Source organism: Balaenoptera acutorostrata, chromosome 15 (assembly GCF_949987535.1).
Source record: "Balaenoptera acutorostrata chromosome 15, mBalAcu1.1, whole genome shotgun sequence".
Classification (NCBI taxonomy): domain Eukaryota; kingdom Metazoa; phylum Chordata; class Mammalia; order Artiodactyla; family Balaenopteridae; genus Balaenoptera; species Balaenoptera acutorostrata.
In genome coordinates this window covers 65,351,813-65,378,642 of record NC_080078.1, presented here as the reverse complement: position 1 = coordinate 65,378,642, position 26,830 = coordinate 65,351,813, and the positions used below count along the sequence as shown (strand labels likewise).

The 26,830-nt window shown below is 41.7% G+C and overlaps 1 protein-coding gene across 2 annotated transcripts in view; it reads left to right on the top strand.

Moving 5' to 3' along the window:
* The first annotated feature begins 11,911 nt into the window (after positions 1-11,911).
* The window catches only part of PIGU (phosphatidylinositol glycan anchor biosynthesis class U), a 109,919-nt gene continuing 95,000 nt past the window's right edge, over positions 11,912-26,830 (top strand). Inside the window, exons 1-2 of one of the 2 annotated variants that reach the window (XM_057529194.1) lie at positions 11,912-12,083; positions 20,675-20,739. In XM_057529194.1, the coding sequence (XP_057385177.1) occupies positions 11,954-12,083; positions 20,675-20,739 (195 nt within the window). In that variant the 5' untranslated portion in view covers positions 11,912-11,953. The remainder of the gene's footprint in view (positions 12,084-20,674; positions 20,740-26,830) is intronic. The other variant, XM_007193254.3, reaches the window with a different exon arrangement.

Sequence of the window (26,830 nt, the reverse complement as noted above, 5' to 3'; positions counted from 1 at the left end):
TGCTGCAGGGGCTGGACAGAAAAGTGACGGGACAGGGACTGGTTATTAGCCCGGATTTACACAGACGGAAACAGACAAATCTCACTGTTAGTATGTGGATTCATATTCAATAATACACTCAACAGAAACTATTGCCGCTGCCAGACCAGTAGCTGACATTTATTGAACACTTACTGAGTGCTAGGCACTGTGCTATACTACTTTATATGTGTTTTGATCTTCACAACAATCCTGAAAGGTGGGTGTTATCCTCCTTTTCCAGTTGAGGAAACAGCCTCAGACAGCCTAAGTGACTTCCCAAGGTCACACAGCTATAGTAAATGGCAGAGCCAGGATTTGAACCCATAGTTGCTGGCTCCAACTCTCTCCACTCTCTACATGCACCAGATTATCAAAATCCCAGAGCGCTTCAGCCTTCCCCGGGAGACCTGGGCACAGTCCTGATTTCCCCCAAACTTGCTGTGTGACCCCAAGCAAGTCATGTTACCTCTCTGGGCCTCAATTTCCTTTTTTTTGGCTGCGTTGGGTCTTTGTTGCTGTGCGCGGGCTTTCTCTATTTGTGGCAAGCAAGGGCTACTCTTCGTTGTGGTGTGAGGGCTTCTCATTGCGGTGGCTTCTCTTGTTGCAGAGCATGGGCTCTAGGTGCATGGGCTTCAGTAGTTGTGGCACACGGGCTCAGTAGTTGTGGCGCACAGGCTTAGTTGCTCCGCAGCATGTGGGATCTTCCCGGACCAGGGATCGAACCCGTGTCCCCTGCATTGGCAGGCGGATTCTTAACCACTGAGCCACCAGGGAAGTCCCAAGTTTCCTTTTAGATATTCTTTCAAACTCTCCATCCTCAGGTTTCTTCCAATCCCATATTCTAGGCCCCCAGCATTCCCAGTGGCCTGGGAAATGCCTGAAAGACTACAAATACACATCCTCAGAGTCTCCAGAGGTTCTGGGTCCTTTCTTAGTAGAGCAGGGCTGGTGGGGAGGGGTCTGAGAGCTGTCCATCTGGTCCATCAGGAGGAGGGGGTGAGCTAGGCCAGAGCTTCTGCTCTGGTGATAAAATCCCAGCCTAATATCAAACCCTAGAAGGACTCCTCAGTCCTAGCAACTAGGAGAAGGATCCTGGAAATAATACCCAGAGGCTTGGCTGGGGCGTAGGGGATGTAGAGCAATGTTTTGGCCCTTGGAGGGGTGTCCCCAAAGCATCCTCATTCTTTGCAACCCTGAGTCTCTGCCCATCACATCTGCTTCCTGCTAACCTCATACCCTCTCTTGACCTCTCGCTGACTTAAACTAAATAATCCCTAACATGCCTCTCTTGCCACACCACTTGCCTGCTCTAAAACCTTCTGTGGCTCCCACAGTACCATGCTCCTTAATACAGCATTTGTGGCCTTCCATGATCCAGCCCCAGTTCTCTCCAGCTTTATTCCCCTTCTTCACTTACACACACCTTGTGCTAAGTTCAAGCTCCTCATTGTCTCTTCAACTCTCTCCCACAACCACACTTTGGCTCAAGCTCTTTCCTGGAATGCCCTCTTCAGCCCTTTCTGAATTCAGAGCTTTCCTGTCTTCAAGATTCTACTCACCCCTTCTTCCTCTAGGTAGCCTTTCCTGTCCTCACCCATGGGTCCAGAGCTACCTTGATGGGCAGTACAGTTATTTATTTGTTCAATAAATAGTAAGTCATGGTGACTAATTGTGTGTATGTGTTTTCCCAAGTAGATGGTGGGCATCCCAAAGGCAGGATCTCAGTCCATATACTCCCATCACTCAGCCTGTGCTGGGCCTGGCATAGAGTAGACTCTAATCAAAGGCTCAACGATTAAAAGCTGGGGACTTCCCTGGTGGTGCAGGGGTTAAGAATCCACCTGCCAATGCAGGAGATATGGGTTCAAGCCCTGGTTCAGGAAGATCCCACATGCTGCGGAGTAACTAAGCCCATGCGCCACAACTACTAAGCCCACGTGCCACAACCACTGTGGCCTAGAGCCCGTGCTCTGCAACAAGAGAAGCCACCACAATGAGAAGCCCGTGCACCGCAATGAACAGTAGCCCCTGCTCACCGCAACTAGAGAAAAGCCCACGTGCAGCAATGACGACCCAACACAGCCAAAAAATAAGAAAAAAGAAGGTTGATAGATACTGCCAAATAGCCTCTAGGATGTACCAATTTATACTGCTTGTAGGTTCATTTGTTTTTTTCTACATAAATATGTCATATGATAGGACTTCCCTGGTGGTGCAGTGGTTGAGAGCCTGCCTGCGAATGCAGGGGACACAGGTTCGAGCCCTGGTCCGGGAGGATCTCACATGCCACAACTGCTGAGTCCACGTGCCACAACTACTGAAGCCTGTGCACCTAGGGTCCATGCTCCGCAACAAGAGAAACCACAGCGATGAGAAGCCCGCACACCACAACAAGGAGCAGCCCCCGCTCGCCGCAACTAGAGAGGGCCTGCGCGCAGCAACGAAGACCCAATGCAGCCAAAAATAAATAAATAAATAAATTTAAAAAAAATGTCATATGATATACTCTGTCCTGCAGACTCACATATTTCACTCAGTAATATGACACAGGAGTTCTACCTATGTCAATATACACAGATCTTCCTCATTACAAACAAAACCAAAAACCATCTTACAGTTTCCCATTGTATGGCAGAAGAAAGCTTATTTAGTTTATCACATATTGATGGACATTTGGGTGGCTTTCAATTTTTTGCTGCCACAAACAATGTAACAGTGACTCCTCTTCTATGAATAGAATAGAATCAGAGAAGTGAATTGCAAGATTGATAGATATACATACTTAACATTTCAACAGGTGCCATCAAATTGCTCTCCCACAATGTTGTACTAATTTAAACTTCCACTAACGGTGCATGAGAACCTTAGGTTTTCATCTTGAACTGGCCCCTGTGCTTTCTCCTGGATCAAAGCTCAAAGTCCCAGTTATCACTGGGATCATCCAGACCCTGAGCCCTACTCTGCAGAATCTTGAGTGGATAAGCCAAGTGCTGGGAAGAATGAACACAGAAAAGGGGCAGGCTGTCCCCCACTTGCCAGATGGTCACCCAGGTGACCTTTCCAAAGGAAAGGTTACTTTGGGAGTGGGAGAAATTGAGCTCCCCTTCAATACGAGTGTCTGAGCGGAGGTTTGGTATCAACAAATGCACTGAACTTCTACTCTGGGGGGGATCTTAAGCTGGGTGTCTTGACGTAGAGATGAGTCAGACCCTGTCTCTGCCCTCTCAGAGCTTGATGCTCATGGAGAAAATAGACAAGTAAACAGACAGTGACAGTTCTGTCTACTAAGTATTGAGGTGGACTTCCTTTTCTGACAATATCTGGAACTTCCTGCTACATAACACATGGAAATGCTGGAAATAAAAACAATAAACATCCTTTTATTTTTTTAATTTTTTATTTTTTTATAAATTTATTTATTTTTTGGCTGCGTTGGGTCTTTTTTGCTCCATGCGGGCTTTCTCTAGTTGTGGCGAGTGGGAGCTACTCTTTGTTGTGGTGCGCAGGCTTCTCATTGTGGTGGCTTCTCTTGTTGCGGAGCATGGGCTTCAGTAGTTGCAGCACGCAGGCTCAGTAGTTGTGGCTCGCGGGCTCTAGAGCACAGGCTCAGTAGTTGTGGCGCACAGGCTTAGTTGCTCTGCGGCATGTGGGATCTTCCCGGACCAGGGCTCAAACCCATGTCCCCTGCATTGGCAGGTGGATTCTTAACCACTGTGCCACCAGGGAAGTCCCAAACATCCTTTTAAATACAATCATTTAACATTGAATGGACCTGCAACCATTTGGGTTTTAACAGACATTTGAGGAGATGAAGGCTTGGGCTTACATGAAGTTAGGGATTGGAACTGAGACCCTTGATAAATCTAGGACACTTGAAGGGCTATACCCACAGTGAAAGTGCAGACTAGGGGAAAACAAACAAACAAACATCTGAGTACTAGCAAAGAAGACAAAAAGGATATATGTCCATCCTGACCTGGTCTTAGGGTGGGGGAAAGAAACTATCTTCTGAGAATTTGAAACTGCATGCCTGCCCTTGATGAGTATGGGGTGATGAGTGTGGGGTTCATATTTACATCACCTGCATGTCTAGGAATCTCCAAGGCTGAGAAATTAACAATCAAAGGAGACCTACTCCAAAAGTATCTCTCAGATGCCTATCAGAAACTAATGCAAATCCTCTTTGGATCTCCTCCGTGGACACCCCCCTTCTTCCCCCGGCCATTGCAGGTTACACAGAATTCCTGCATATAAAGCCCTTCTAAACAACTGATAATCCACAAGGAAAGAAACTGATGAAATACACAAGGAAACAATCAACATGAATAAGATTCAGCAGACACCATGAAGAGAAGAATCAGACCCCCAAGAACTTCAGGTAACAGAATTATCAGATAGTGATCATTAGAGTGCAGGTTAGAGGCAGCTGCTAAGTGTTTTGGAAGCGTATAGAAAGAACTGACTCCTGGATGAAATCAAAGTCTTCCTCAGAATGAGCCTTGAAGGATAAGTGGGACTTTGCTAAGTGAGGACAGATGCTGTTGGGTAGCTGGTGGGGTGTACAAAGCATAATGTACCAAGGCAATTACCACTGATAGTTTATTTTTTCAGATGCAAATAGGGCAGAAACGTAGGGGATGAGGCAAGAGAGGTAGGTAAGGGGATAGATCATGCTGGTCCTATGAACTGTCTCAAGAACTTTCATTCTTCAACTAAGTGTAAAAGAAAGCCAGTGAAGGGTTTTAAGTGAGAGGTTAGTGATATTCATTCATTCATTTGTTCATTCATTCAACAATAAATGTCGGGCATGGAGAATGGTTGGAGAATGGAGGGTGGAATCAGGAGACCAGTCAGGAGAGAATAGCAGACATGTAGGTGAGAAATTCTGGTGGCTTAGACCAGGGTGGTGGCAGTGAAGATGGAGAGGAGTAGGTGGATTTGACTGATATTTAGGTCAAAGCTTGAAGGTATATAAGGGATGGGAAAGTGGGAGGTATCAGGGCTGATTCCTAGGTTTTTGTCTGAGCAACTGAAAGATTAGTGCTGCCATTCACAGAGATAAGGAATTAAGGAGGAAGAGTGAGTTGTTGGAAAGAAGACACTGAGCTCAGTTTTAGATAGTTGGAGTTTGAAGTGACTCTATGATAACCAGGTGGCAATGTCTAGGAGGTAGTTTGATGCATAATGTCTGAATCTCAACAAGAGAAATCTGGACATTTCTGAGCTGGAAATAAAGATCTGAGAGTCATCAACATACAAATGGTAACTGAAGTCAGGGAAGTATACGAGAGTCGAGAGTCCTTTGGGAGGCTGAGTTCCATCTTCTGTTGTATTGGTTAAGAGATTTTGGTTGCAAGTAACTAATGATCCAACTCAAACTGGATTAAATTAGAAAAGGAATTTGGTCAAAATGTCCATCAACAATTGCTGCAGGCAAGGCTTGATCCAGTGGCCCAAATAATGGAACTAAGATCTAGTCTTTTCTAATTTCTCCAAAACACTTCCTAGGAGTTGGCTTAATTTTTTTTTTTTTTTTTTTATTATTATTTTTTTTTAAATTTTTTTTTTTTTTTTTTTAATAGCTACTTTATTTATTTATTTATTTATTTTTGGCTGTGTTGGGTCCTCGGTTCGTGCGAGGGCTTTCTCCAGTTGCGGCAAGTGGGGGCCACCCTTCATCGCGGTGCGGTGACCGCTCTTCATCGCGGTGCGCGGGCCTTTCACTATCGCGGCCCCTCCCGTTGCGGGGCACAGGCTCCAGACGCGCAGGCTCAGCAGTTGTGGCTCACGGGCCCAGGTGCTCCGCGGCACGTGGGATCCTCCCAGACCAGGGCTCGAACCCGTGTCCCCTGCATTAGCAGGCAGACTCTCAACCACTGCGCCACCAGGGAAGCCCTTGGCTTAATTTTTGACAGGCCCTCTCTTTGTGACCACAGTGATACAGTAAGGGAATGCCTCTGCCATGGCACCATGATGACCTTGCATGCATTCATTCATATAGGCCACACTGGCAAAGGTATGAAAAGCTTATCTAAGTCTTGGCAGAATGCCTTGTGATCCTCCCAGAACATGAGAGAATGGAAGACTTGTAAGGCAGTGAGGCCACCTTCCACTTGCCTCCCTATCTCCCCTGGGAGGCTGCCCTGAGACGGTTTTATTATTGCTTCCCAGGTTCTGATGAGCTATGGGGCTTTCTGCCCTCCCTACTCAGAATGGAGCTGCAGAATATAAAACCTGTTAACTGCACTCTAGGATTGGCTCCTCAGCAATAGGGTATCCTACAATCCATGTTACAATTGTTCAGCCCCTTTTGTTTCAGTGTCATCCTTTTTGGTGTGTGGAACAAGGATCACAGGAAGCTGGCTTGTTCTTCTTTCTGTTTCTGTAAATAATAAACCATTTAAATCAAAAACTGGCTCGTTGTATCTTTACTGGTAGAATCAGTCAGGCCTTAGCCTTGGCCTTGCCTTACTTTGTCTTATATGTATAAGTTACCAGCTGCTCCTGGGTCCGGGTGCTTCCAAGCTCAAACCCGCAGAAAAGAAAAGGCCTATTGCTCAAATGGCTCAGTCCAAAATTCCAGAACTGAGTCTTGTTGGCTCTGATTGACCTGATCTGGGTCATATGCTCATGCCTGAACCAATCACTGTGGCTAGGGATTTGGAACGTATTGGTCAATTTAGGCCATTTAGGGCTCATTCCTGGAAATGAGTGAGAGAGTGAGGTCAATCTCACTCAAATCACCTGGCTGAGAATTCAGGGTCCTGTTAGGAAAAGGGAAAGAGGAAATGGATACCAGAAAGCAGTAAGCAAAGCCCACTATACCTGTCTCCTTTCCCAGAGCAGTGTGTACTTGGGGGGAGGGCATGAGGGGTCTGGATGCATAATTATGGAGGGTGTGGCTCCTGAAGAGTGATAGAGGTTCAGAGAGAAGAGGCTGGGGGAGGGAGAGCCAATCTTTAGCCTTTGGAGGCCTAGTTTGCATCTTGGTTTTCCTAACAGGATGGCTTTTGCAATAGTGGGCCGTTGTGGTAGGCGATATGAAGGAAATTGAGAGGGCTTGAGGTACTAGCTCCCGGAAACGTGTCCCCAGGGCATTATGTAAGACCAGATCTCTGGTTCCTTTTGGGCCCTTACAATACTTGGGTCCAAGGGTTGAGGGGGGAACTGGTGCGGGTCTCCCAAGGGGCCTCACCAGGGACCCAGCCCAGGAGTAAGAGGCAGCCAGCATAGGAGACAAATGCCTAGAACCACAATTTCTGGGCCTGGTGCCACCACTGACTTGGTGTGCGGTCCTGGGCCAGGCACTGCTCCTGCCTGGGCCTTAATTTCCCACTCTGTACGATGAACTAGACCAGATCTTTCTTACTTTTTCAATCTCAAGGATGCCTTCATTTATCCCTACATGTCGCTGTCTTCAACTCACCCCCGCTTGTTGAGTTGTTATTGTTTTTAAGTTTTTATATAATTTATTGTCTTCTGGTGAAAAATCTGCACAAACACAGATCAAGTCAGTGCTGTATCTTTAATCCTTCCTTTCACTTTTATAGCAACCCTGACTTTTTTCACTCTGTTCTTATATTTCTTTTGCTGATTTTCTTGAGTTCTTTCCTTCTCATCCAGGCCATATCTTACGAATCTCTGTTCGGGTTGATTTCTCTTTGCATAACCCAAGAAATTGTAAAATTTACAAAAGTCTGTTGTTTTGCCACCACCAAAGTGGCTTCAAATCTGAAGACAAAGACATCTGGTGTGTTCTCTTGGTTACATCTTGGTTAGTTTTTCTCAAGTTCTCTCTGAGGTACTGTTGCCTTCCTAGGATAAAGGACCACTATGACCATTTGTTTCTGCAGAAACAGTTGGTATGTCATGAATTTCCTTGCCTGGCTGGTTACTGTGTCACATAATGGTGGCTGCTCCGGACTTCCTGGGTGGCTCAGTGGTTAAGAATCCACCTGCCAATGCAGGGGACATGGGTTTGAGCCTGGTCCGGGAAGATCCCACAAGCCAAGGAGCAACTAAGCGCGTGTGCCACAACTACTGAGCCCGTGAACCACAACTACTGAAGCCCGCGTGCCTAGAGCTCGTGCTCCGCAACAAGAGAAGCCACCGCAATGAAAAGCCCACGCACCACAACAAAGAGAAGCCCCCACTCGCCGCAACTAGAGAAAGCCCGCGCACAGCAACGAAGACAAACACAGCCAAAAATAGATAAATAAATAAATTAATTAATTTAAAAAAACATTAAAAAGAAAATGGTGGCTGTTCATCAGGCAGCCAGGGAGGAAAAAAGCCCTGTTTGAAGATTTTGTATACTCCTCAATCTGAGATTGTTGCTCTAAGTTTCTGTCTCAATTTTTTATTAATGAAAGTCTCAGACCTTTACAGGAGCCAGGGTCTGAGTGCCGGGGGTAAGAAATAGGGGAATTTGGGAAACAATGGATCAATGCTCCCTCCAAAATATTTCTTGAATCCACCCTTGAATCCTCCTGAAGTCTGGTTCCCCAGGCTTCTCTTTCACCCGGTTGAGCTCCCTCATAGCCTCCTAGTTAATTTCCTTTATGGTAAAGATGGCCAAAATCAGTTGGCTATTTGGAGTAGAAAAAAATGTACTTGATAAATTGTAACTCCATAGCCTAGTGCAGGATCTGGCAATGGTGGGTGTTCAATAAATGCTAAAAAAAACCTACCCAGGTGTGTGGCTTAAAGCTGGTTACTCAGAGCCTCAATTCCTTCTTCTCTAGGTAACCCATACATCATCTGGGATGTCAGGAGAGAAATCACCTTGTTTGCTCCTTTATTATTTCCCTCACTTCAATTCTCTACCCTTCCTTCTCAGCTACAACAACAAAACAACCCAACCTAACTCAATTCAACCCAACCCAAATTCCTCTCATTTTCTCATGCATAGAAGCTTAACCACAACATCTGGATCCTGGTTCTGCCACTTATTAGCTGTGTGACCCCAGACAAATGACTAAATCTCCTTGTGTCTTAGTTTCCTCATCTGCGTGTGGTGATGGGGAAATTATAGTACCTGTAGTATGTGTGTGTGTGTGTGAGCATGTGTGTTTGTATATGTATAATTATATACATATATATATATAATTTGTATTGTAAAGAGCATGTAAAGCACTTAAAATAATACTTAGCACACAATACGCACTGAATATTTGCTAGCTATTATTACTATTTTCATCTTTTTTTGCATAAACTACTGGATACCTAGGCCTTCAGGGTAATGTTTTTCAGTGTATGGCTCCTGAACCACCAGCATCAGGATAATCTGGAGAGATTAAGAATGCAGGTTCAAAAAAAAAAAAAAAAAAAAAAGAATGCAGGTTCCTGGGCTCCACCCCAGACCACAGTCTCTAGGGCAGAACTAGGATATTTACATTTAAAAAATACATTTCCCAAGTGATTTTTTAAAATTAATTAATTAATTAATTAATTTTGGGCTGCATTGGGTCTTCATTGCTGCGCATGGGCTTTCTCTAGTTGAGGCCAGTGGGGGCTACTCTTCATTGCGGTGCACAGGCTTCTTCTTGTGGTGTCTTCTCTTGTTGCGGAGCACGGGCTCTAGGTGCATGGGCTTCCGTAGTTGTGGCTCGTGGGCTCTAGAGCGCAGGTTCAGTAGTTGTGGTGCTCCAGCTTAGTTGCTCCATGGCATTTGGGCTCTTCCCAGACCAGGGCTTAAACCCGTGCCCCTGCATTGGCAGGAGGATTCTTAACCACTGCGCCACCAGGGAAGCCCTGTCTTTTGTCTTGTTTGTGGTTTCCATTGCTGTGCAAAGGTTTTTAAGTTTAATTAGGTCACATTCACTTATTTTTGTTTTTATTTTCATCACTCTAGGAGGTGGGTCATAAAAGAGCTTGCTGTGATTTATATCAAAGAGTGTTTTTCCTATGTTTTCCTCCGAGAGTTTTATAGTGTCCAGTCTCATATTTAGGTCTTTAATCCATTTTGAGTTCATTTTTGTGTATGGTGTTAGGTAGCATTCTAATTTCATTCTTTTACATGTAGTTGTCCAGTTTTCCCAGCACCATTTATTGAAGAGGCTGTCTTGTCTCCATTGTATGTTCTTGCCTCCTTTGTCATAGATTAGGTGACCTTAAGTGCATGGGTTTATCTCTGGGCTTTCTATCCTGTACCATTGATCTGTATTTCTGTTTTTGTGCCAGTACCATACTGTCTTGATTACTGTAGCTTTGTAGTATAGTCTGAAGTCAGGGAGCCTGATTCCTCCAGCTCCGTTTTTCTTTCTCAAGATTGCTTTGGCTATTTGGGGTCTTTTATGTTTCCATACAAATTGTATAATTTTTTGTTCTAATTCTGTGAAAAATGCCATTGGTAATTTGATAGGGATTGCATTGAACCTGTAGATTGTTTTGGGTAGTATAGTCATTTTCACAATATTGATTCTTCCAATCCAGGAGCATGGTATGTCTCTCCATCTGTTTGTGTCATCTTGGAGTTCTTTCACCAAGTCGTTCTTTTTTTTTTTTTTTTTTTTATGTGCAATTTTTTTAATGGAGTTTTCTTTTTTTTTTTTTTTAATTTATTTATTATTTATTTTTGGCTGTGTTGGGTCTTCGTTTCTGTGCCAGGGCTTTCTCCAGTTGCGGCAAGTGGGGGCCATTCTTCATCGTGGTGTGCGGGCCTCTCACTGTCGCGGCCTCTCTTGTTGCGGAGCACAGGCTCCAGACGCGCAGGCTCAGTAGTTGTGGCTTACGGGCCTAGTTGCTCCGTGGCATGTGGGATCTTCCCAGACCAGGGCTCGAACCCGTGTCCCCTGCATTGGCAGGCAGAGTCTCAACCACTGCGCTACCAGGGAAGCCCCACCAAGTCGTTCTTGATTATGCAACCTGTTTCATTTCTTTCACAGGTCTTAAATTCCTTATATATTTATTTAATATTTTAATTACTATAGCTAACATTTAAGCACTCACCATAAGCACTTTTCATACATTAATTAACAAAGTGGTGTGCTACTTATGCTTATCAATGGCACTCCAAACTCCAGAAACCCAATTTGTACTGTTTGCCCATTTCTATGGTGTAAAGACCCCCATAGGTTGGGATTTCAAACTATCAACCTGAAGTCGCTGAATACATATAATACCATTATACAGTATTTGCCATAGTGATAATAGCAGTGGTAAATAAACTCAAGACCACAGATAAAATGAGAGTGTAGTAAAATAATTAGGAAGTGATGTTTTGAGTATTTATTATCTTGTTTTTTACATAACTTGTTTAATTGTAAGCTTATATAATTTAATTTTTGATAATGGCTGTGTTTAAAAGCAACTAGCAACATTTCTAAGCATTCCTCAATCGTTTCTAGCTAGCCCACAGCAAGCCAACAACCAGCACGTTCTTCAGATGAGGGACCTGAGGCAGAGAAAGGTTAAGCAACTTGTTCAAGGCCGCAGAGCTAATAAATCTGTAACTGTATCCTCAGAACCCAATACAGTGCCTGGCATATAGTTTGTAGTCTATCAACAATTGTAGAATAAATAAATGAACATATTTAATACTCTTAAAAACATAAAAAGGGAAACAAACATTAAAAACATACACACAGGGGTGAAATTAACATCTCTTTAAAACTCGCTCACAATCCTAGAACGATTACTTCCTTCACCTATCTACTTTCAGCAGCACTTCGACTCCTGGGCGCTTTTGCAATTCACCTGCTACCTTAGGAGACTTCGCCCAGCACTTTGCTAAGAGCTCGAGCCGCCCGGCTTCCCGTCGTCCCGCCCTATTTCGCCGCAAGGCCTCCTGGGAGTGGTAGTCCCCAGTCTCGCAACTCCGGCGGCAGCAGCTAGGCGCGCCAGGACACGGAACTACACGGGGCGGTGCACAGGTCGAGAGGCTCTTCCACCTCGCTTTTCCCTCCCCGCCTGCGCGCCCGCCCTAGCTATCATGGCGGCTCCCTTGGCCCTGGTGCTGGTGGTGGCCGTGACCGTGCGGGCGGCCTTGTTCCGCTCCAGTCTGGCCGAGTTTATCTCGGAGCGGGTGGAGGTGGTGTCCCCACTGAGCTCTTGGAAGAGAGGTGAGGCCACCGGCTCGAGTAGGCGGCTAGGCCCCGCCTGTGCGCTCCTGGCCTCTGTGAATGGGAGGCGGGGGCAGTGGCCGCAAGCTCAAGATTCTGGGGGAACTGACCCGCTCTCGCGTCCTCAGAGAGGGAGGGAGGGCGGGGCCTGAGAGCTGGCTGCTGAGGGGGTGGGCGTGGGACTGTGTGGTGAGGTTGGGGCACTAGGGGCCGGTCACCTGCGGGGTGGCGATCTGAGGGGGTGTGTCCCACTCAGGTCCTGAGCTGAGTAGCGTGGTCTGAGGAAGGGTCGGGATGAGGAAAGGGCGTGCTGGGTGGAGTGGGATTTGGCGCGAGATCGCAATGTGATGCTCCTCTGGGGTGTGGGATGGTGTGTGACGGGGGCCCGAGTGAGGGGACCAGTCCTGCCTAAGCGAGGAGAGTGTGTGAGTGAGCGTGCTTAGACGCTTCTTCTCAGTCTGGGACTTGGAGTGCATCTTTTCCTACTGTGTCTTTTTAGTTCTTGAAGTTCTTCATCAAACATTGTTTTACGCTGGCGCCTACAAAGAGACAGAATTTGGGCCAAAGGATCCACAGGCTAATGGGAGAGATAGATAATTGTAATCATTTGTGAAAAATGTACTTCCTTTGTACGTCCAGTTCCTCCTTTGGAGTTCTGACCCTGAAGAAGGGTCCCCTCCTTTTCCAGCTTCCAGCTGTGGAATTCGAGCTAACTCTTGAAGGATGCAGAGTTTAGAAAGGGAGATTAGAAAAAGGGGAGTTCCAGGTAGAAGATAAACAGGACCAAGAAATGTTGAAGGATGTGAAATGTCCGAAGTAGGGGAGCAATGGGATGGGGGTTAGGTTAGGGCCAGAGTTTGAAGATTTATTTTGAAAACTTTCTTCCTGAAGTATGGGCATGTAATAAGTGTAGAGCTCAAGGAATTTTTACAAACTGTATATGCCCATATAGCCAGGACCCAGATTAAGAAACAGAACATTACCAGCACCCCAGAAGTCCCCCTCATGTCCTCAAACTTTAAATGCTAGAGTTTTGATGTTGTCCCATAGATATTTTGGAATGGCGTAATGAATGGATGTTTTATGAATAATTAGAGCTAAGTTTCCTAAAAATACTTACTATATATCAGAGACTATGGTAAGCCTCATTTTATCCTCCAGTTTTTCTGTGTGTTAGATGATGTTATTTTCCCCATTTTACCGATGAAGAAACTGAGGTTTGGAGAAGTTAAGTAATTTTCCCAGGTTTCCCAGTTGACAGATGGTAATAAAGATAGTTGTAATTTATATGTGTGATGGTAAGAGCTTAGACTTGATATCTTTGCATATAATATTCTCATGTAATTATTTGTTGAACAAACTGAATTGTTTGTTGAAGCCACTTGTTTCCAGCTTTCTTCTGGATTCCAGAAGATCCATCCGTTTATTTGATAGTGCAACTAAAATTTATACAAATTTGTTGCTTGATAAAATGCTTGACAAAATGTGCTTCTCAGTCCAATAAAAATAATAATAACTAACACTGATGTAATGCTTTCCACATGCCAGGTACTGTTCTAAGCAGTTTAGGTATGTTAAAAAACATTTAATTTCTACAATGGCTTTTTTAAAAAAAATAAATTTATTTATTTATTTTAGTTTTGGCTGCATTGGGTCTTCATTGCTGCGCACGGGCTTTCTGTAGATGCGGTGAGCAGGGGCTACTCTTTGTTGCAGCGCACGGGCTCTAGGGTGCGCAGACTTCAGTAGTTGCAGCACGCGGGCTCAGTAATTGCGGCTCGCGGGCTCTAGAGCACAGGCTCAGTAGTTGTGGCGCACGGGCTTAGTTGCTCCGCAGCATGTGGAATCTTCCGGGACCAGGGCTCAAACCTGTGTCTCCTGCATTGGCAGGTGGATTCTTAACCACTGTGCCACCAGGGAAGTCCTCTACAATGGCTTATGATGTAAATACTATTGTTAGCCCCACTTTATAGATGAGAAAATTAAAGTTCAGAGATTGTTACTTGCCGAAAGTCACATAGATAATAATATTATGTGACTAGCTAGCAATCTTTAGGCATGGCTGTTCCACCAGAGTTCACCATATACTATCTTGTCGAGAATAATTTTGGGGGGCTTCCCTGGTGGCGCAGTGGTTGAGAGTCTGCCTGCCAATGCAGGGGACACGGGTTCGAGCCCTGGTCTGGGAAGATCCCACATGCCACGGAGCGACTAGGCCCGTGAGCCACAACTACTGAGCCTGCGCGTCTGGAGCCTGTGCTCCGCAACAAGAGAGGCCGCGATGGTGAGAGGCCCGTGTACCGCGATGAAGAGTGGCCCCCACTTGCTGCAACTAGAGAAAGCCCTAGCACAGAAACGAAGACCCAACACAGCCATAAATTACAAAAAAAAAAAAAAAAGAGTATAAGCAAAAATTGACAATTAAAAAAAAAAAGAATAATTTTGGAACCTTTCTGTCATATTTTGGTGTTTCCTCAGCCTTTGACCTAAAGATTGGAAATTATTATGGGCTTATCTTCCTGAGTCAGAATAGAGCTCAAACTGTTAGTGATTGTTTAGAAACCCATTTCCAATGCAGCTGTGAGAGTCAGGGTCAGGAGGAACACTTCTGATAGCACTACTTAAAAACAAAAAACAAAAAACAACTTATTGCTAAATAAATACAGAATTAGTAAACTACGTACAGCAGTGTATTGCACAGTGCATTATAAGGCAAACACTTTTGTAACCATCATCCAAGTCAAGAATCAGAACTTTGCCACTTTGCCTAGAAGCCTTTCCATATACCCCGTCTCAATCACAGCCTGTCATCCCCCTCATAAGTAACCATTATTCTGTTTTTTATAATAATGACATCTTTGCTTTCTTTTTGTCTTATTACCCAAATGAGCATCCCTAGACACTATAGCTTAGTCAAGGTCTTCAAAAAAAGTTTATGTATGTCTTTTAAGTCTCCCTTAATTTTAAAATTCCCCATCCATCTCATCCTTTTCTTTAGTATTTATCTGTTTAAGAACCTAGACCATTTGACCTGTAGAGTTTCCCATAGTTTGGATTTTCCTGATTGTATATTCATGGTACAGTATAACACATATCTGCCTGGTTTCTCCACTGCAAAATTACTATTTTCCCTTTTTATTTTTATTTTTTGGCCACGTTGTACAGCTTGTGGGATCTTAGTTCCCTGATCAGAGATTGAACCCAGGCCCTGGCAGTGAAAGCACCAAGTCCTAGCCACTGGATGGCCAGGGAAGTCCCTGTTTTCCCTTTTTAAGTAGTAAACATTTGGGGGATATACTTTGGGGCTCTGTAAACATCCTGTTTCTCTTTAACTTTTTGCCCACTACTTTTTGCATTTATAGTTTGGTCTTCCCTTGCAGTAATCATTACTGTGGTGTTCTAATGGCGACTTTTCTATTTCCCTCATTCCTTCTTTTTTTGTTTTATTTTTATTTATTTACTTTATTGAAGCATAGTTGATGTATAATATTATATAATTTATAGGTGTATAATATAGTGATTCACAGTTTTTAAAGGTTATGCTTTATTTATAGTTGTTATAAAATATTGGCTATATTCCCTGTGTTGTAGAATATATTGTTGTAGCTTATTTTATACATAATAGTTTATACCTCTTAATGCCCTACTCCTATATTGCCCCTCCCCCCTTCCCTCTCCCCACTGTTAACCACTAGTTTGTTCTCTGTATCTCTGAGTCTGCTTCTTTTTTGTTATATTCACTAGTTTGTTGTATTTTTTAGATTCCACATATAAGTGATATCATATTTGTCTTTCTCTGACTTATTTCACTTAGCATAATGCCATCCAAGTCCATCCATGTTGCTGCAAATGGCAAAATTTCATTATTTTTTATGGCTGAGTAGTATTCCATTGTATATATACATATGCCACATCTTCTTTATCCATTCATCTGTTGATGGACACTGAGGTTGCTTCCATATCTTGGCAATTGTAAATAATGCTCCTATGAACATTGGGTGCATGTATCTTTTCCAATTAGTTTTTTTTTTTTTTTAAATATATACCCAGGAGTAGAATTGCTGGGTCATATGGTAGTTCTGTTTTTAGTTTTTTGAGAAACCTCCATATTGTATTCCAAAGTGGCTGCACCAATTTATATTTCCACCAACAGTGTAGGAGGGTTCCCTTTTCTCCACATCCTCATCAACGTTTGTTTTTTGTTTTCTTTTTGATGATAGCCATTCTGATAGGTGTGAGGTGATATCTCATTGTGGTTTTGATTTACATTTCCCTGATGATTAGCCATGTTGAACATCTTTTCATATGCCTGTTGCCCATCTGCATTTCCTCTTCGGAAAAACGTCTATTTAGTTCTTCTGCCCTTTTTTTTTTTTTTTTTGGCCATGCCACACGGCTGGTGGGATCTTAGTTCCCAAGCAGGGATTGAACCCGGGCCACGACAGTGATAGTGCTGAGTCCTAACCACTGGACTGCCAGGGAATTCCCATATTTATTTATTCAATTATATTTATATCAGTGTGAACTCATGGGTATTTGTTTTATTCTCTGGATTATAATCCATACTACTTTGGCCATTGGGACCTCTTTCAGGTTGTCTCCTTTGTCCTTTTGACATACCTCCCTCCTCCTTTTTTTTTTTTTAAGCACTGTATTACTTTCTGTAACCACAAGATGCTCCAGGCGTATCTTGTATTTTTCTTGGTCCAGCCCTAGAATTGACCACTTCTCCAAGGAACCCTTGTTCCTTTTATTGGATAATATCACTTAGAAACCAAGATCTGTATGCTAGGTGTGTTTATTGCTACTGGGATGACACTGTTTCTTGGGTCCTGTAGGCTAGAAATATAAGGATACCACTTGTTTTGAACAAGCTGAACGCTTACCCTTCTTGGTATGGGAAGCTCAAAGACAGTGTTTGTCTTCTACTAGATTATGCTTTTATTATCAGCCATAGGAAAAGTACATCAAGGTAACTAAATAAGAAATTCTTGCTTATCTGATTTATGAGTTAAGAGTTGAGAGACTTTATGAAAAAAAAGCGACAACACTGATGTTTTAGAATAATTGGCCATGATTAGTTAGCTTTTATGGTCAACTATTCTAAAACATTAGTTGTTAGATATCATCTCCTTGGGTCTCCAGTAAAGCTGTTAGTGAAGGGTTTAATAGTTGTGTTACACAGCAGCCTCCTTATGCAGCTCCATGAGGGAAGTTTCTCTCTGGTCCTAGGATAAGGACCAGTTACAGTTGTCTTGAGCATCGGGCTTTGTTTTATTTTATAGACATCGTGAATTATGTAAATGATAGGTTTCCTTTTAGGGTGGGTCTCTAAAATTTAAAGCCATACTTATGGCTCACTCATTACAAATAAGTAGTTTTTTTAAAAACAGGCTTTGTAAGTTTGATTTTGTTTTATTTACTTATTTTTGAATAGGTAATTCAGTCTTATGGTTCAAAAATCAAAGGTGCAGAAGTCTGTATGACTAAAAGGCATCTTTCCACCGTTTTCCTATACCACCCATTTCTGTTTCCTGGAGGGAACAGTTTCTTATGTATATCAGTTTTCTCACATATACTTCATGCATTTATAAGCTTACACTTTATAGGTTTTTGTGGCTCTGTTTTATGTTTTTCATATTCTTTTTCACTTTTAAAATTAGTTTTCTTGTTTCTTATTAATAATTATAAAGTAATACATGCTCATTGCTAAAGACTCAGAAACTGAAGAAAAGATAAAAGAAACCAAACATCTTCTATAATTTTATCACTCAGAGATGGTCACTGTTAACTTTTTATTTGTTTGTTTATTTTTATTTGTTTTATTTAATGTTTATGTTTTGTGCTTATTTTGAGGCATTTCTCATTGAATACATATTCATTCTCTCTCAAATAATTAAAGGAATGCTGATTAATATTTAAAATAAAATTTGATCATATTTTACATGCTGTGTTATGACCTGTTTTTCATTTTAGAATATTTCATTGACATCTTTCCTTCAGTAGATATAAGGTTGACCCTTGAACAATCCAGGAGTTAGGGGCACTGACCGACCTTCTGTGCAGTTGAAAATCCAAGTATCATTTATTGTCAGCCCTCTATATACGCTATTCCTCCGTACCTTTGGTTCCTCCATATCTGAGGTTCCGCATCCACAGATTCAACCAACTGCGAATTGTGTAGTACTGTAGTATTTATTATTGAAAAAAATCCACGTATAATTGGACCCATGCAGTTCAAACCCGTGTTAAGGATCAGCTGTAATATATCTGTAATATACTTCTTTATTTTAACTCTTAATTTTAAAATAATTTTTGATTTTCAAAAAAGTTGCAAAAATAGTGCATAGTTTGTTTACCCTTCACCCAGCTTCTTTTACTGTTAATATCCTACATAACCATAGTACAATGACCTAAACCAGAAAATTAACACTGATACAATACTACTAACTAATCTACAAACCTACAGGATTTTTACCAGTTGTTCCACTAATGTCCTTTTTCTGGTCCAAGATCCAATCATGACCCCATATTGCATTTAATTGTTATGTATTCTTAGTCTCTTCCCATCTGGGATGCTTCCTCAGACTTAACATTTTTAAAGAGTACTGGCCAGTTACTTTGTCTTTCAGTTTGGGTTTGCTTGATGTTTCCTCATGATGAGATTGAAGTTACGCTTTTTTGGGAAGGATACCACATTTTTGGCATAAGGACCACAGAGGTTTTTTTTATCCCCATCTCGGTGAATCATGTCAGGAGGTACTTGATGTTGATAATGTTAACTGGTCAACATATTACTGGTGATGTTAATGTAGGTCACTTGAGTAAGATAGTGATGCCAGGTTTAGCCACATAAAATCATTATTTTTCCCCTTGCAAATACTGTTTCCAATCATTTTTACCCACTAATTTTAGTATCCATTATTGATACTTGCCTTTCAAGATTATTACTGTGGGGTCTGCCAAATGGTAATTATCTATTTCCATCTTTCCTTCTACATTTGGTACTTATAGTTCTCTTTAAGGAAGAGTTTTCTTTTCTCTTTCACTTGTTTATTTATTCAATTATTTATAGCATAGTATGATTTTTAACTATAAAGTGCTTCTCTCTATCTATATATCTATCCACATATACATATATACATCACAATTCATTTACATAAATCTCCATTAATGAACGTTGGGGTTTTTAAAATTTTTTAGTACTCTGAGCATGATAGTGAACATATTTCTTTGGGCACCTGTCCAATTATTTCCATAGGATAAATTGCCCTAAGAGCAATCGTTTCTGGGGCAAAAGGCACACATTAAAAAAGTACCTGTTGGGGCTTCCCTGGTGGCGCAGTGGTTAAGAATCTGCCTGCCAATGCAGGGGACACGGGTTCGAGCCCTGGTCCGGGAAGATCCCACATGCTGCAGAGCAACTAAACCCGTGAGCCACAACTACTGAGCCTGTGCTCTAGAGCCTGTGAGCCACAACTACTGAGCCTGCATGACACAACTAATGAAGCCCATGCACCTAGAGCCCATGCTCCACAACAAGAGAAGCCACCACAATGAGAAGCCTGCACACCGCAACAAAGAGTAGCCCCCGCTTGCCGCAACTAGAGAAAACCCGCGTGCAGCAATGAAGACCCAACGCAGCTAAAAATAATAAAAAGAAAAAAAAAGTACCTGTTGCCTGTAGAAAAATTACTACAAATGTCATTCAAATAATCAGCATATGAGAGTGGCTGCCCATTTTCCTTCTCTGTGGACATTTCTCACATCTTCTAATTTGTTATCTTATTGTTTTTATTTATTTATTTTTTGGCTGCATTGGGTCTTCATTGCTGCGTGCAGGCTTTCTCTAGTTGAGGCGAGCAGGGACTACTCTTCGTTGTGGTGTGCAGGCTTCTCATTGCAGTGGCTTCTCTTGCTGCGGAGCACGGGCTCTAGGCGCGCGGGCTTCAGTAGTTGCAGCATGCGGGCTCAGTAGTTGCGGCACATGGACCCTAGAGTGTGTAGGCTTCAGTAGTTGTGGCGCACGGGCTTAGTTGCTCCGAGTCATGTGGGATCTTCCTGGACCAGGGATCTAACCTGCGTCCCCTGCATTGGCCACCAGGGAAGTCCTGTTATCTTATTGTTTTTTGGAATGGGGCAGAATATACATAAATGAAACACTTTTTAAAAAATTTATTTTTTTGGCTGCACCATGCGGCTTCCAGGATCTTAGTTCCCCGACCAGGGATTGAACCTGGGACCCTGGCAATGAAAACGCCAAGTCCTAACTATTGGACCGCCAGGGAGTTCCCAAACAAAACACTTTTTAGAGTGGCTGGAAGTTACAAGGAGATCGAAGGAAGTTTATAGTTTAATATAAAATTTTCTCATAATGAGTGCTGCCCCACAATGAAAAGAGATGCTCTGTATAGAAAAAAGTTGACCATCATCTGAAATCAAGACTTAAATTCACTCACTGGGAATGAGGTAAAGGGGGTTAGACAAACTGTGAAGCCCTTCTTGTTCCTGGGAGTATCTAACACTTTGGTTTATGGCCAATCTGCATATGTCTCTAAAGTAAGAGTGAACTTGGATGTCTTACTTTTCAGTGGTTGAAGGCCTCTCACTGTTGGACTTGGGAGTGTCTCCGTATTCTGGAGCAGTATTTCATGAAGTAAGTGTTCTTGTTTTCTTTTTTGGGTACTAAGAGTAGTTTATAGTCACAAATGCCAAAGCCTAACTCTGTTTTGTACAAACATTTAAAGAGATCTATTTTTGAAAACCATATTTAGAAACAGCCCTTTTTTAGATGCCCTCTGCTTAAGAAGGAGGTTTCACAATTGCAGTGGAAATGATCCAGATTAAGATTGTAATTTGGGGAAGCAGATGAGACTTCTGTAGAAGTTATCATTTTTATTGGCAAATAAATTGTAAACAGTTCCCAGTTCATGAATAGGTTATATGCTAATTGGCATGTAATTGGTTCTTTGGAACATACTTTCCCATGAAAACTGAGCCAGCAATGTTGGTTTCTTAGAAAGCCCACAAAAGCCATTTAACCCATAAAATTAGTTCTTAAGAATAGTAAAATCACTCTTAGGTCACCATCATCTCTCAACAGCTTCCTGACAAGTCTTTCTGCATTCAGTCTTGCTCCTTTACTTCTTATTCTGCAGTCAGAGCCATCTTTCTGAAATGTGAATCTGATTTTGTCGCTGTCCTGCTCAACACTGATCTCAGGATAAAATCCAAACACCTTAGGATGCCTACAAAGCCCTGTGGGCCCCGCTCATCACCTCAACCACATGTCTTTCCACTTCCCCCTCCCCACTTTTATTGGCTTTATCATTTAGAATAGAAGTCTTCTAATTTGGCATTTTTACCCCTAATTTTTACAGTTGTCTCCCTCATACCTACTTTGAGAACAATTTTTTTTGGTTCTTCTATCTAGTCTTTTTAAAACGTTCAACTTGATTCTCATGGAGATAACAACTCTTTTGCATTCATATTTCATTATCTTTGTATTACTATCTAATTGAACCATAATAACAAGAACTACTAGCAGAAACAGGTTAGGAACAATTTAAGAGACTCTTAATGAGCACACAATTCAATTATTGGGAATGGATGTGTGTGGGCATATGCAAGCATAGCCCACTAGCCAGTGGTATGTGCTGTGGGCCTTGGTCAGTATGTTTTCTAGACAGACTAGGAACCCTCTGAGAGAGTTCTGACATGCTTTTATTATGCTCCAGCACCATATTCCCTTACCTATATCTTTGCTCATGTTGTTATCTTCTTATGGAGGGCCATTCTTCCTTCTTTTTGTGGTTGACTCTACTATTCAGAATTAGCTTTGGTTTTGCCTCCCCCAGAAAGCCATCCCTCATCACCTTAGACTAAGTTAGGTGTTTCTCCTATATCTTCCAAAGCCTCTTGTGCTTATCCTTTTCATGGCTCATATCATACTCTTGAAATTGCCTCTGTACTTGTTTTACCCACTGTGATGTATGCTCCTCAGAACGTGTTCTGGCACCCTTTCATCACTTATTCCTAGTGCTTAGGTCTGTATCTGCATATGTATTCCAACCCCTCCTTCCCTTCTCTATTTCCTTTAACAAAGATTTGTTAAGTACACACCAAATGCCAGCTACTCTGCTAGGTGCTAGGGATATAAAACAAGACACAGTCCTTGGCGTTATTATACTTGTATTTCTAAGAGAAACAGACAATAAGTTAGTAAAAAAGAAACAGATTTCAGAGCAAAGAATGTTGCCAGGGATAAAGAAGTTCACTTTATCATGATTAAGGGGTCAATTCGTCAAGAAGACATAACAATCCTAATGTTTATGCACCTAATTACAGAGTTTCAAAATACATGAAGACTGATAGAACTGCAAGGAGAAATAGACAAATCCCCAAATAGTCTGAGATTTCAGTATCCCTCTGTCAATGACTGATAGAACAAGCAGACAGAAAGTCAACAAAGATATAGAAGACTTGAACAACACACCAACCAACTTGACCTCATTTACATTTACAGAACATTGCATCCAATAACAGCAAAACACATAATCTTTTCAAGTATACATTTGCAAGATAAACCATATTCTGAGCCATAAAGCAAGGCTCAATAAATTTAAAAGGATTGATGTCATACACAGTATATTCTCTAACCTCAGTGGACTTAGATGAAAAATTAATACCAGAAAGATACCTGGAAAATCCCCAAATATTTGGAAACTAAGTAACATATTCCTCAATAACTCATGATCAAAGAAGAAATCAGAAGGGAAATTAGGAAGTATTTTGAACTGAATGAAACGAAAACACAACCTATCAAAATATGTGGGATGTTGCTAAAGCAGTACTTGGGGGAAATTTATGGTGTTAAATGCCTGTATTGAAAAAGAAGAAAGGTCTCAAATCACTGACCTCAGTTTCTACCTTAAGAAGCTAGAAAAAGAAGATAAACTCAAAGTAAGCAGAATAAAAGGAATAATAAAGATCTGAGAGGAAACAAATGAAACAGAGAGCAGAAAATATTGAAAGTCACGGAAACAAAGTTGGTTCTTTGGGATGAATAGTAAAATTGGTAAACATTTGGGAATGGTGGATATGTTCACTATCTTGATTGTGGTGATGATTTCATGGGTGTATTCATAGGTCAGAACATATCAAGTTGTATACTTTGAAAATGTGCAGTTTATTTTATACCAACTATACCTCCATAAAGCTAAATTTTGAAAAATATGATTTCACTTAAATGGTAAGTGTATGTAGAAAAATAAAGCTGAGTAAAAGGATAAAGAGTGATGGTCATGTGTATGGCTATTTTAGATAGTGTGTGTAGGGAAGGCACTCTGAGGAAGTGAAATTTGAATAAGAGATCTAAATGAATCAAGCAAGCCGTATGATAACCCTAATTTGGAAATGAGCTTGGCATTTGTGAGTTGCAGAAAGATGGCCGGTGTTGCTAAAGCAGAATGAGCAAAGAGGAGAGTAATAGAGATAAGCTGTAAGAAATTAGGGGTCTGATTATGTAGGACTTTTTATAGAAATGGTTAGGAGTTTGGATTTTCTATCTATCTTTTTTTCCCACTTTTATTTATTTATTTATTTATTTATTTATTTATCTATGGGTGTGTTGGGTCTTCGTTTCTGTGAGAGGGCTTTCTCTAGTTGCGGCAAGCGGGGGCCACTCTTCATTGCGGTGCGTGGGCCTCTCACTCTTGTGGCCTCTCTTGTTGTGGAGCACAGGCTCCAGACGTGCAGGCTCAGTAGTTGTGGCTCACGGGCCCAGTTGCTCCGCGGCATGTGGGATCTTCCCAGACCAGGGCTCGAACCCGTGTCCCCTGCATTGGCAGGCAAATTCTCAACCACTGCGCCACCAGGGAAGCCCCCCACTTTTATTGAGATATAATTGACATACAGCGCTGTGTAAGTTTAAGGTGTACAGCAGAATGATTTGACTTTTATACATCATGAAATGACGACCACAGTAAGTTTAGTGAACATCCATTATCTCATAGAGATACAACATCAACGAAATAGAAAAAAATTTTTTTCCTTGTGATGCAAACTCTTAGGAGTTACTCTCTTAACAACTTTCATATATAACGTACAGCAGTGTTAATTATATTTATCATTTGTTGTACATTACATCCTTACTTATTTATCTTATAACTGGAAATTTGTAGCTTTTGACCATCTTCATCCAGTTTCCCCTCCCCCTCTGGTAACCACAAATCTGATCTCTTTTTCTATAAGTTTGTTTCTTTGTTTTTGAAGTATAATTGACCTACAACACTATGTTAGTTCCTGATACATAACACAGTGGCTCGATATTTCTATACATTTTTATTTTATTTTTAAAAATATTTATTTATTTTATTATTTATTTTTTTTTTTGGCTGCATCGGGTCTTAGTTGCAGCACATGGGGTCTTCGTTGAGGCGTGTGAGATCTTTTGTTGTGGCACAGGCTCTTCGTTGTGGCATGAGGGCTTCTCTCTAGTTGTGGCGTGCAGGTTTTCTCTATCTAGTTGTGGTACATGGGCTCCAGGGCATATGGGCTCTGTAGTTTGCCGCACGTCGGCTCTCTTGTTGAGGTGTGTGAGCTCAATAGTTGTGGTGTAAGGACTTAGTTGCCCTGCGGCATGTGGGATCTTAGTTCTCTGACCAGGGATGGAACCCACGTCCCCTGCATTGGAAGGCGGATTCTTTCTTTCTTTTTTTTTTTTTTTTAACATCTCTATTGGAGTATAATTGCTTTACAATGGTGTGTTAGTTTCTGCTTTATAACAAAGTGTATCAGCTATACATATACATATATCCCCATATCTCTTCTCTCTTGTGTCTCCTTTCCTCTCACCCTCGCTATCCCAACCCTCTAGGTGGTCACAAAGCACCAAGCTGATCTCCCTGTGCTATGCGGCTGCTTCTAACTAGCTATCTGTTTTACGTTTGGTAGTGTATATATGTCCATGCCACTCTCTCACTTTGTCCCAGCTTACCCTTCCCCCTCCCCATGTCCTCAAGTCCATTCTCTAGTAGCTCTGTGTCTTTATTCCCGTCCTGCCCCTAGGTTCTTTATTACCTTTTTTTGTTTGTTTGTTTAGATTCCATATATATGTGTTAGCATACAGTATTTGTTTTTCTCTTTCTGACTTACTTCACTCTGTATGACAGACTCTAGGTCCATCCACCTCACTACAAATAACTCAATTTCGTTTCTTTTTATGGCTGAGTAATATTCCATTGTATATATGTGCCACATCTTCTTTATCCATTCATCTGTTGATGGATACTTCGGTTGCTTCCATGTCCTGGCTATCGTAAATAGAGCTGCAATGAACATTGTGGTACATGACTCTTTTTGAATTATGGTTTTCTCAGGGTATATGCCCAGTAGTGGGATTGCTGGGTCGTATGGTAGTTCTATTTTTAGTTTTTTAAGGAACCTCCATACTGTTCTCCATAGTGGCTGTATCAACTTACATTCCCACCAACAGTGCAAGAGTGTTCCCTTTTCTCCACACCCTCTCCAGCATTTTTTGTTTGTAGATTTTTTTGATGATGGCCACTCTGACCGGTGTGAGATGATATCTCATTGTAGTTTTGATTTGCATTTCTCTAATGATTAATGATGTTGAGCATTCTTTCATGTGTTTGTTGGCAATCTGTATATCTTCTTTGGAGAAATGTCTGTTTAGGTCTTCTGCCCAATTTTGGATTGGGTTGTTTGTTTTTTTGATATTGAGCTGCATGAGCTGCTTGTAAATTTTGGAGATTAATCCTTTGTTAGTTGCTTCATTTGCAAATATTTTCTCCCATTCTGAGGATTGTCTTTTCGTCTTGTTTATGGTTTCCTTTGCTGTGCAAAAGCTTTTAATTTTCATTAGGTCCCATTTGTTTATTTTTGTTTTTATTTCCATTTCTCTAGGAGGTGGGTCAAAAAGGATCTTGCTGTGGTATATGTCATAGAGTGTTCTGCCTATGTTTTCCTCTGAGAGTTTGATAGTGTCTGGCCTTACATTTAGGTCTTTAATCCATTTTGAGTTTATTTTTGTGTATGGTGTTAGGGAGTGTTCTAATTTCATTCTTTTACATGTAGCTGTCCAGTTTTCCCAGCACCACTTATTGAAGAGACTGTCTTTTCTCCATTGTATATCCTTGCCTTCTTTGTAATAGATTAGTTTACCATAGGTGCATGGGTTCATCTCTGGGCTTTCTATCCTGTTCCATTGATCTATATTTCTGTTTTTGTGCCAGTACCATACTGTCTTGATTACTGTAGCTTTGTAGCATAGTCTGAAGTCAGGGAGCCTGATTCCTCCAGCTCCGTTTTTCTTTCTCAAGATTGCTTTGCCTTTTCGGGGCCTCTTGTGTTTCCATACAAATTGTGAAATGTTTTGTTCTAGTTCTGTGAAAAATGCCATTGGTAGTTTGATAGGGATTGCATTGAATCTGTAGATTGCTTTGGGTAGTATAGTCATTTTCACAATGTTGATTCTTCCAATCCAAGAACATGGTATATCTCTCCATCTATTTGTATCATCTTTAATTTCTTTCATCAGTGTCTTATAGTTTTCTGCATACAGGTCTTTTGTCTCCTTAGGTAGGTTTATTTCTAGGTATTTTATTCTTTTTGTTGCAATGGTAAATGAGAGTGTTTCCTTAATTTCACTTTCAGATTTTTCATCATTAGTGTATAGGAATGCAAGAGATTTCTGTGCATTAATTTTGTGTTCTGCTACTTTACCA